Consider the following 12,349-nt stretch of genomic DNA (forward strand, 5'->3'; position numbering starts at 1 on the left):
TGCAAAAATTGATCTCTCAAGGCTGCAGTAAGGTCATAGAAATTGATAACCCTTACAAGCAATGCTTATGTGAGTCGGTCTGTGTCTTGCAGATAGTGCACTTTGTAAATTAATCCTCCAAAGGCAAATATATTGTAAGTAGCTTGTTATCTCTAAAATACTAAATTGAAGAATACATGGGATTATATTGACAGAAATTACATTTTCTGTAATGGGGTTTAATATATTTGAAATCTCTCCCAAAGGCTCCCAGGCTCTCTAACAGAGAAGGGTCTGTTAATGTAGGTGCTATAGACATCAAGAACAAATTTATTCACCAAAATGGATTAGGCCATGTAATCAGAGATTCTGTAATATTAATCTTTGACACTTATTGAATAGAAAGAAATACTTCTCTCTGCAAACTGGCATTCCTAGTTCTCCCCTTCCCCAGCTCAGGCTTTGGGCCTTTTCTGGATTTTACTTCAAAGAGGATAAGGTTTCCCCATCATAAACACTAATCTAAAAATATTAGGACAATTAATTAGATACAGTTACTTTTGGAGGCTATTGGATTTCGATACCCTTCAAATATGACACTAGCCCTGGGTGATTATATGAAACCTGGCTTTCAGCACATTCACAAAGGGTAATAAATCATACTTTCTCAAAGTCTCATTGCCACACTGCTGTACATTGAGTCAGAATATTGTTGGCTGGCACTTTGTACATAATCTCAGCTTTGCCCAAATCAGGAATTTACACTTTGTTTAGAAACAGTATTGCACAGTCCTGAGATGCCTCAGGTTTGAAATAGCCTCAAAGAGAAACATAAATAATTTCTTCCTTTCAGTATTCGGGAGATAACAGTAAAGGAGAGACTATCCTTGAATGCATAGCCCTAACAAAATCTGACTGAATTTACTTATTCAATGAATTTAAACCTGACTGATATGTGATGGTGGATTTTCTTGTTTTGTAGAAAGTAGGACGATACGACTCTATCGATTACCCTGAAGGAGGGGAAAAAAGCCATAGAGAGAGATACATTGACAGAGCCATAGTGAATATGAATTACACACATACTTATACTATGCATAAAATTGTCAACTTATAAAGGAGATAGAAGGCAATACAATGTTTTATTTCCCATACTAGCAAATGTTCTCACATATCAGTCAACAGTTTGTTTTCACTTTTGGATCAACAAGCCACCAGGGAGAGCAGTGGCAACTGGGTGTGTCTTCTTAATGCAAAACATGAGCTGCAGGTTGCCAGAGGGGGAAACAGATTGTGTGTAAACGCAAAGCCAAATTACTTACCAATTGTTCACTTGAAGGATGGTGAGTCCTGTGTCTTGTGCCAACTGCTTTTTCTGTTCTTCAGAAGGGTACGGGTGCTGAAAAAGAATTAAAAAGATATGTGTGCATCAGGCAATATTTAGGCCATTTTGTCAATAGCCTAAGTGTCTCATGAAGTCTATAATTAAAGGTAAAAATGCTGAGGTGTGTCACTCTTATTAATGGAATACTACATCATCTAATTAATGGCAGTAAAAGACAAGCCAATTACAAAGATTAGTGAAGTGTATAAATAGCTACTTAGGATACTTGCAGAACCTTGATACTGAGTTTATCCTTTAACAGGTTTATTTGTTGCAAACACAGAAAGTTTAGTATGATCTTCACTGTATTTTATAGGATTAAAATAAGGACAAGCCATTCGTTACCATCTAAAAGTAAACTGCCCTGATTTAATATATTCATTGAACCATAAATTTCTAAAGTTGACCCATGTGGACCAACAATCTCAGCTGCGGTCCCCATAGTGACATTCTCCCTCTAAAACACCATATTGCCAGATGCAAATCTCAAAACTAAAGTGGGTGTTATTAAACACACACACACACACACACACACACAATTCATTTTAAGTCTTCAGAAAAAAAAAAAAAATTGCCAATGTTGGTTTCCATATCTGAATGTCAACACATGCTGAGATTCTGAACACAGGCCAATATAAGGTCAAAGACCAGCATATTTTGCATGCTAAGAACAAGCCCAGCTATGTTCCTCAAGAGTCAGAGTAGATAAAAGTATTATAGGATTAGATCATAAAGTGAAATTCATACCTTCCTGTAAGAATGTTTGGAATTCTACTGAAATTAGTTTTGGCACAAATGCTTTCTGTTCACTAATCAAATACATCTAAATTTGAAATACATATTTCTAAAGCTTAGAGGGGGAGCTGAGGATGTGGTTTCCATCTACAGAGACATTAGCTTGCTTGAAACACCACATCTCAATAAATTATCCCAAGATAAAATTCTTCTGAGAGTCAACCCTCTATTGAATGGAAACCCTCATATGAATGGAAAAGGGCACCCCCAACCCTTAATTTAACTATCTGTGCCATTGAAACTAAATTCTGGTCTATTGAATGCTAATTAACGTAGCTTTTAATTTAATTAATAATGTCTGATTAGATGCTAAAAAGGCTTGCTAATGACCACGTCAGTACTCTTATATGTAAGTTTAAATATGCTCTATACACAGGGGATGTGTTTGTGAACAGCAGAGAGATCACAATTTTTCCCATAAGCATTGTTTATGATTGTCACTTAATCAATAAATACACAATTAGAATAAGGCTTTGCTTTCATGGAATATAGTGCCTTTCTCTAAAGAGCTCCAAGTATATTACAGACAGGATGGTAATTAATCCCCATTATATCCCTTTGAGTAACATAAATGGAATCTATCATCCATTCTGTTTTACAGGTGAGGAAACTGGCCAGGGGAAGAGATGGCCAGAGGCAGACATAAGTCAGTAATATTTCCTGCTTCCCTTCCAGTGCCTAAGCCTCACCATGACCAAAGGATATAGCAGATGCCTTTCATAATCCTCATTCATGTCTCCTGTGAAATAACCTTCAGACTGGTTACCATGGCCTGCAAGGCCTGCCACCATCCAGCCCTGCCCACCTCTCAGATTTTGACACCTTCTTCTCACCCACTTCCTACTCCTCTACGCAGCCACACCATCCTTCTTTCTGTTTTCCTAACACCATCAGCTTTTCCCATCACTCAGGTTCTTATTCCAATGTCACTTTCAGCTCTCAGCTCAAATGTTCAGCTTTACTCTCCCCACCGCCCAGCACCCCGCCTTATCACGCTCACATTCATCTTTTTCTTATTTCCCTAATAGCAAGCATCTCTCTCTGAAGCACCTGCTTTAATTATTTATTTCCTTGTTGGTGTGTCTTTTCCCATTCATCTACCAATGCTACTAAACCCATTGCCTTGCTTTCTCTCTATCCTTGCTCAAAGTCCAAACTGGGACATAACAGAAAATCACTAAATATTTGTGGAACAAAGGAATGGCTGTACCATGCCATGAAAGACACTCTCCACTCAGAGGCAACATCAAAACGTATCATAAAGCAGAAGCAATTCAATTTAAGATCCATGACACTACTTTTGTTGCTTCATTCACAAAAGTGATGTCTATCCACTTCCTTCAAATACAGGTATATAAACCTCATAATAGGCTAAGATCATGAGTGACATTGGTGTTACTGAACAGAATGCCAGCCATTGCAACCAAAGTCTCACAACTGGCTACTGAGCTCGAAGCAATCCATTACCCTAAGGTTTAAAACATAACTCCCACTGTACAAAGGTTTGGCACACAGTACAAACCAAATGAATTTCTTATCCCACGGATAGAACGCTGAATTATAGCTTGATATGCAGTAGTTCTATGTCTATACTAGTTGAAGAATTGTACATAATATAAGTGACTCTATCAGACTGTATAAATGATGCTGCCACTCATTAACTATGGGACTTTGAACTACAGACAACTTTTCTTATCCTCAATTTTGTCATCCAGAGTTCTAAGATCTATTGAGGTTAAAGATTACCCAGGCTAGCAGTTCTTACAGTATTGCAATGCCAGAAGACAAGCTCAATTTTGAAATATGCAAATATTAGCATCCCACCATTGGCACTATGTGCCATATAAAGTTGTACACTGAAGTACACAAGCAACTTCCAATCTATAACATTTTCTGTAAAATATATTTGCTGACAGTTGTCCAGGTCTTACAGAATCACTTTCAGGGATTTTTAATAGAATTAATAAATATGTCAACAGTCCCTCTTTAGTATAGCCAGATGGCAAAACTTTTTGCCCTGTCTTCTTAGTTGTGTCTTAATATTGTGACCAGAACTGGATAAAAATTATTATTTATACCATTTATCTTTAGTTACTTTGAAAATTGAAAATTGTCATAGTAATTTATTTTCCTGTATTTTCAAGAGTACTTTTGCATGCCTGTTTGTGAGCAAGTTTTATAAACGTTCTTACAAAGCAAATGGAATTCACATTTTATTTATGCAAGTGGTGTCAGAAAAATTCTCTTTGAATCATTACCATTACCCGGATTACTAAAGCTTCAAAGGGTAGTAATATGGCTCTCAAAATTTCAGTGCAAATTTCGGTTGTTTCTTCAAATCATGTAGTTTCTGATTTTATAATTTAAATATCATGAAATTAGAAAGTTCTACCCTTTTATTCCTCTGTCACTTTTCATGTGATCTGATTTTAAGTAATTGGAACAAACTGTGTCTAATTTCGTGCAGCATAATTCCTAGGCAGCCTCAAGCTATGGAGGCACAGCACTCTGTCTCCACTAAGAAATTTTCAGTTGTTTGGGATATAAATTTTTTTTAATAGAAATGAATGAGATTGGACAAATTAAATGTCACAATAATCTGGCCATTGTTAAGAGGAGAAAAAGGTATCAACAAAATTCCTAAACCCTTGTCTATGGTAGGTCAACTGAATGTTTTTCTTTTTCTCATAGTTCTTGGCCTTAGTGTCCCACAAACTTTCAATTCCCTGAAAAAAAGTCTATAATTGCTAGAATCACATGAAAGCCATGACTTCATGTAGCTAATCCTTAGCCAGCCAAAAATTCACAAAGAAGTAGGCTTTTAAACTGAAACCCAATACATTTCAATATCTTAAATCCTATGCATCTTTACTAAATAAGCTTTTTGTGGACAGTATGAGTTATTCTTTCGTACACGTAAAAAAAAATGACTTGACAAAAACCCAGCATGCCACAGGCATGGCTGCTGAAAAAAACATTCAAAGCCCTGTTGCCTTCTACCCACAGGGCTAGTGAGGCCATGCAATGGGCAAAGGCAGACATCATTTTGCAAAAGAGATAAACAGTAATCTCTGAGAAGTGCCATTTTTAGGGAGAAAATGGGAAATACATTCCAAACCTTTGCAACTAAAGGTCTATGTCACTCCTTGCCATTCTCCCAAACACCTTTGCTGTTATTGCATCTCAAGGACACAGTTTAAGAAAGATCAGTAGGTTCTTGTGAAGGAAAGACGGATGGCACTTCCCAGATATACCAATCAACCTAATCACTTCGGGATATCAAAGCAAATTTGACCACAGTCCCATAGACAGTGAGGGAGACCTCACCTTTGTTGTGTACATTAGCCTTATGCTATTATCTCTTAAAAGCTTAATTATTTGCAAACAATTGATCAAGATGGGAATTTGAGAAAGGATATGCAAGGGCCACTGGGAGAACTGCAACACATTAAGAGAGCAAACAAAATTACCTTTAGATCTTACAATAAGAATTAACGATTGAGAGGGGAGAGCTAGGCAATGCAGTAGCTGCAAGGGTTCTTTCTGGAGTGTTTCCCATTTGATCTGCATTAACACCTCAGGAATGAGTGAAAGCCATAAAACAGTGATTATGTATGGGTAAAGCTGGCCCCTCCCTTCCAGCATTAAACCTGCACACGTGTATTACGCTGGTTTGGCTGCAGAGAGAAGAGATGCTGACCTCAAGGGGAAACTAAGTGGCTTGTGGACAGTGGAACCCCAGCTAAAGGGAATAACTCATGAAATGATCATCCTTATTTCAATTGTCAACACCTTGACTTCTCCTTTCTAGCATAAATCTCTTGCTGAAATATAAACTGCTTGCCACTCTTCATGTGTTTCTGGATCTTGCAGTGACTTCCAATAATGAACCAGTATAGAGTGATTGCTTAATGACCCAATCAAAGAATAAAATGATCCCTAGGGTAGGATCCTGTATAAAAGAAACAGTTAAAGGATGTCTGAGAAAAATCTAAAAATAGCTTATGTAAAAGTTAAGTCTGAGCTGTCATTTTACCAGACTCAAAGGCTAGAAAGTGACAGAAAATGGCGACTTTCTCAAGAAAGTTATGTCTGCATAATTCCAGTGTTATTTCTTGAGACTGGGACTGGAAGGGGGTTTTAAGTTGGTTATCTGGTATTTACAAGTTTATAATACATTGAGAGAAAGTGTGTTTATTGAAACAATCAAGCAGAGCATTTCGGATGAGCATCAATGGGGAAGAGAGAGACTCTGTAGAATGCAGTTAGAAAATATCCAGCCTCACGTCTTAACAATATCTTTGAACAAATGTACTTCTTTCATCAAAATTACCACCCTTGGCTACAAATGTGGATGCCAAGAGAGTGATGAAGTTTATCTTATCTACCCTGGTAACCAAGTTTCAATAACATCCCCTCCCTCACCACCTTGGCCACTCTAACAGCACATTGTAATGGCAGCAGAAAATTTGAAAATAATCCTGTACAGAGGTTGCCGGTGAGATAAGGGAAGGCTACACTGCCCCTTCTCAAGCCTCTGATTAGTAATTTCTTGTGACACAGAACTGCCTCTATACCAAAACTGCAAAGCGGCTATAACAAAGCAATAGAGGTAGAAGCAATTTTCAAGCAAAATGTTACATGCTATACTTTAAAAGGTATGGGAATAGGTACCGGAGGAGCTGATCTAACAGGAGGAATTATGGCAACTGTCCAATATAAGCCTTATCAAGTCAATGTTCTGTTGCTTGGCTGAATATGTTGGAAGAACAATTTTGGAACTTCTTTTATCCTTTTTCCTCCAGCCCTTTGCCTCCTCCACAGCTAAGTTTAATGCATTAATATAAGTTGACCTTGAGCTAAACTCTGGTATGTGATGGGGAGATACTCCCTTTAAAGACAAAAAAAATCTACCATATGGTTTTTAACTATTAGATCTCTGTGCTCTTTTAAAACTTCTACTGAGTTTTTGTCACTAAGGGAATACTGTGGATCTAAATGAAAATAACCAGCTATATAGTTGACTTCTAAGAGACTAAGCAAAAAGTTGTTAACCAAATGTATTTATATTTGTTTAACATAATGGTTTTTTGCCTATAAAAACTTATCCCACTTTAAATAAACTTGCAGCCATTTTCCCCTTATGCATTGACTGTGAATAGCTTACACTGTGACAATTACATTGATCTAGGATACTTTTTTCCTTTAAAAAAAATCCATAATGCTTCCCTATTGTCTTTCAGCTTTATGAATTAGTTTTACTGTTTCAGTGAATGCTTTTTTGTCTTCTGACTGCACATTATCAAAGAGACACTTTGTGCCTCCTATTTGCATTACAAAAGCAGTGCACCGTGCAGTCGCAGAACATAGCCTGAATGCATAGCAGTTGAGTCCTGCATCCTCGCACATGCTGGAATCAAAAGAAGGAAGGGTGGTGTTGGGACTGGCTAAGAAGCCAGAAACGTTTGGAGCATCATCAGTAGAGTCATAGGATTTCCACCTGCTTTCTTCATTCTCCACCAACACTCCTAGATTGCCTAGTTGCTCAGACTAAATGGGCTCCATTTTTTGTTTAGCATTTGTTTTTTCTGGGGCCCAGTCGAGTCGTTTTGCGGACAATCTCTCTGATTTCTGTATATCCAACAGCAGTTAAAAAAAGTTGCCAGTGGAGGTGTCAGGTAGGAATGTATAAATGTGACCTCAGCACATGAAAATGACATAGGTGTGGAAGGAAAAGTAGAACACTGGATAATGTTTCATAACAATCTTTGTTTTTTGTACTAATGAGACTATATTTATAATACACAGTAGTAAGAACATTGTTTTATAGTCAATTATAAGAGGCCAATACTAAAATGCCCTGCCTGACTCACTTATCTGATCTTTTAATTTCTTCTAAATATCAATTAAATAGAAAACAAAAACACTAAACAAAGAAGACAGATACTTATATTAAGGAACTGCATAGTCTTTTGTATTTGGAATTGTTTTAAAAGTTGCTTACAAATTTATAAAATAATGTTTTAGATATATTCTTCGTTAGCCACACATATGTTACAGAAATATTTAAAAGCATATACATTTAAGACATACAATTTAGACTCCAAATTAGTGATTACTTATATCCTCTTCCTAAATGGATTAACATTCATGAAGGATGCTAAAATTATGTTGAACAACTATTAATGAATCCTCTGAATATTGATTCTCTCAGTAGAAGACCATGCTTATAAGAGGAAATACAAAAATGGCCATTAAGGAAAACAGGGCCAGGTGCAGTGGCTCACACCTATAATCCCAGCACTTTGGGAGGCCAAGGTGGGTGGATCACTTGAGGTCAGGACTTGGCCAACATGAGGAAACCCCATCTCTACTAAAAGTACAAAAATTAGCCAGGCGTGATGGCAGGTGTCTCTAATCCAATCTACTCAGGAGGCTGAGGCAGGAGAATCACTTGAACCCAGGAGGTGGGGGTTGCAGTGAGCCAAGATCACACCATTGCACTCCAGCCTGTGCAACAGACGTCTCAAAAAACAAAAAACAAAACAAAACAAAAACAGGACAGGAGGCCCATGGGAGTAGATAAGGGAGAAAACTCATGCTTCACTTTGAAGTGTCATTTTTGAATCGTTTTAAATAACAGCTCATTCGAACTCATTATTTATCAGTACAACAAATGCATTGCAGGCATTATTTCATGTACTCTTGGTGAACCCCCTGAGTAAAGGCTGTGCTTAGCTCCTTTTCACAGATGAAGAAGCTGAGGGTTGACCAGGTCAAACACACGCCAAGGGCTCACAGTTACTTAGTGCTGGTGCCAGGTCTGTCCTACCCTGAGTTTCTCCACTTGGCTACACTCCCAGTACCGCTTGTTTCTTATTTCTCCATTCCCCTTTTTAACCAAAAATTTATTATAAGGGAGCATGAACAAAGTTATTAATCACGGTGAACAGAGAGGAAAGAGTTGCCATTTCCCTGCCCCTCCACTCCTACCTGAATATCCACTGCTTCTGCCTGGGAGGCAGGCAGAAGGGGATGGGAGGGGGCTGTCAGGGAAAGTTAGTTCATCAGAACCTTGGCCCATGTTCTCCTTCCAGCATCCAGCCAAAGGAACTTTATTAATAGTAGCTTAGCAGTATTAATAAGAGTGGAAGAAGGAGTAATCGTAACATATATCAGGAAGTGAGAATGTGCCAGGCGCTGTTCCAGATCCTTCACTTGTATGACTCCTCACAAAAGCCTTCCGAGGTAGTTAACAGCCGCTAGACCCATTTGATAGATGAGGAGACTCGAGCACAGAAAGGACAACCGACATTCTCAAGTTCACACAGCTGGTAAGTAGCAGAGCTGGAATTTGAAACTTGGTGATACCATACAAGTTGAGAAAATTCACTTCCAAATGATTTTGTCTTTTATATAATAGGTGAAGAAATCCCACTGACTCCTGATGAGTTAATCATGAATATATATGACGATTATTACTTGTTACATGAAAAAAAAAAAAACTACTATCTTAATGTATGTGTGTGTGTACCTTTTATTTCTACAACTCAGTTCTGCTAATGGAAGGAATAGTCAATCTTGCTGTAAGTCAGAAAACTCAGTGGAAACTCACATGCACATCACTTTATTTATTTATTTATTTATTTTTATTATACTTTAAGTTCTAGGGTACATGTGCATAACGTGCAGGTTTGTTACATATGTATACTTATGCCATGTTGGTGTGCTGCACCCATCAACTCGTCAGCACCCATCAATTCATCATTTATATCATGTATAACTCCCCAGTGCAATCCCTCCCTCCTCCCCCCTCCCCATGATAGGCCCCAGTGTGTGAGCACATCACTTTATTAATGCTTGTAGCATTGCTTATAAATACAGGAATGATAGTAGATTATATACAAGAACACTTTTGGCCAGGCACGGTGGCCCAGGCCTGTAATACCAGCACTTTGGGAGGCTGAGGCAGGTGGATCATAAGGTCAGGAGATCAAGACAATCCTGGCTAACACAGTGAAACCCCGTCTCTACTAAAAATACAAAAAATTAGCTGGGCATGGTGGCATACGCCTGTAGTCCCAGCTACTTGGGAGGCTGAGGCAGGAGAATCGCTTGAACCCAGGAGGTGGAGGTTGCAGTGAGCTGAGATCGCGCCACTGCGCTCCACCCGGGGTGACAGAGTGAGACTCCATAAAAAACAAACAAACAAACAAAAACTCTTTTAAGGATCATAGAATCAAATGCCTACTATTTCCTCTAAGCAACAAAATGCCTTCAATTGTCTGCTTTGAAACAAATCGGGGTTGGAAACAAATTGGGGTGTGTGTTTCGCCAATTACTTTTGTTTATTATGTGATTCTTAATCAAACATGAGTTAAATGACATTCACAATCATTTCATTTTAGTAGACTACTAATAAAAACACATGAATGCTATTCCCAGTCATGATGCAGCTACCAGTTCTGTGCCTAATAAATATTTGTGTGAATGAATGTTATTAAAGTTAGAGATGACTAAAATTCCTCAGCCTGCATTTGTGTGTAGATGACTTCAGATAAACACAAAACTAGCAGCTCCATTTCAACAATTATTCATCCTTCTCACTTAGTTCAACAAATCCCAGAACAGTAGTGTGCCTAGTCCAGATTTTGCTCACTTTATTTACCTGGCATTTATATAATGTTTACTGTATGTCAGGCAGCATTCTCAGTGCTTTAGGTATTTACTCATTTAATCCTTAAAACAAGTCTCTGAGATAAGTACTCTTACTTTTATTTTACAGAGGACACTGAGGCTCAGAATCTAATTTACTCGCAAGTAAAACAGAGCTGGGATTTGACTCTAAGTAGTCAATTGCACAGTCTATGCTTTTAATTACTGTTATTTTGCTTTTCTTTCTTAGCATCAATTTATAATTTCCCCCAAAGTTTCTCCCAAATTCACTCTATGTTGTTCCTGGGTTTATTTGTGACAAAATTGCCTTCCTACTCTCTAACTTGAATGTAACAAAATTCAAGTTCTGTATCTTTGCACAGGACAGAAGAAAGGATAAAGAAGACTGTTTCAACATGCAGGCTTTTCCCCAAGAATTTCACTTCAACATGTACAACAAAAACACAGCACACTATACTGGACCACTTTTCTGAAAAGAACGTTAATGGCTGATGTATACAACAAACTCCAATAAAGTAAGGATCCTTTTCAAACTACGTACAGCCATCTCTACAATTTCAGAGAGCATGTCAGCTAAAAGGAGACCTAACACCAGCCTGAAGAACACTTTTCCACTTTAAAAATCAAAGAGAAAGGACTTTGAAACCATTAAGTAGAAAGACAAGGAAGATGAAATACTACGATGCCATTTTGGAATGAATCTGTTGACAGTAATCATTATTGCCTTTACACATGCCCTGTCTAGCATTAAATATTCAGGAAAACTTGTCTAAAAAATAGATTATCCATAAGTTAGAAGCCAAATGGTACATTTGGTGAGGAGATATTTTTGAGAGCAAGAAATATAGAGACAGGGAGAATGAGATGGAGAATTCGTGCTGCTCCCAATGTGACTAAAGACCCCTGGAACTGGTACTCATTCTCTAGTGCTAATTTTCCCACTTAAATTACAGTGATGGTGTAGCCTCATCTCATTAGAGATCATTGTCCCCAGTAGACAGTTGTGTTTATGGGGGACTCTGGCTGCTCCACACCTGCTGATCAGGTTGCTATGTGATCAAGACTGCATACAAACAGCAGACTGGAGCTTGCTGGACTGCAACTGATGAGCCCAGGCTAATTCAGGGGTGATTATGTAGTTTACTGGACCACTAAACCTCTTTAAGCTTGTAATTACTGCCTATTTGAGTAAAGAACATTCAAAAGCAATTCACTGCATCATGCCTGCCACAGCTGGAAGCAGGCTGCCAGCAGTCTGTAGGGACATTAAAATCTACAGGGACGTGGATTGAAGCCCAGCTAACAGACACTCTCAAGCAGCACCCGCAGCCAAGTATGTGAACATTCCTGCTCACCTCTCCTGACCAAACTTACCATTAAAGGTCAATGAAAACTATAGAATAGCCATAAAGATGACAAATAATGGAATGTAATGGTACAAACCACATTTTAATGATTTCCCCCCTTTGCAAAGCAAAAATTTTAAAAGTCTTCACAATGCCAGAGAGAGAGAGA

General features: G+C 38.1%; 1 protein-coding gene across 7 annotated transcripts in view; it reads right to left on the reverse strand.

The window, feature by feature from the left end:
- The window catches only part of MEIS1 (Meis homeobox 1), a 139,586-nt gene that overhangs the window by 24,202 nt on the left and 103,035 nt on the right, over positions 1–12,349 (reverse strand). For all 7 annotated transcript variants that reach the window (XM_030921493.1, XM_030921497.1, XM_030921492.1 and 4 more), the window contains one exon: positions 1,302–1,378. In XM_030921493.1, coding sequence (XP_030777353.1) covers positions 1,302–1,378 — 77 coding nt within the window. The remainder of the gene's footprint in view (positions 1–1,301; positions 1,379–12,349) is intronic.

This window comes from Rhinopithecus roxellana, chromosome 17 (genome assembly GCF_007565055.1).
Source record: "Rhinopithecus roxellana isolate Shanxi Qingling chromosome 17, ASM756505v1, whole genome shotgun sequence".
In the NCBI taxonomy this organism is placed as follows: Eukaryota; Metazoa; Chordata; class Mammalia; order Primates; family Cercopithecidae; genus Rhinopithecus; species Rhinopithecus roxellana.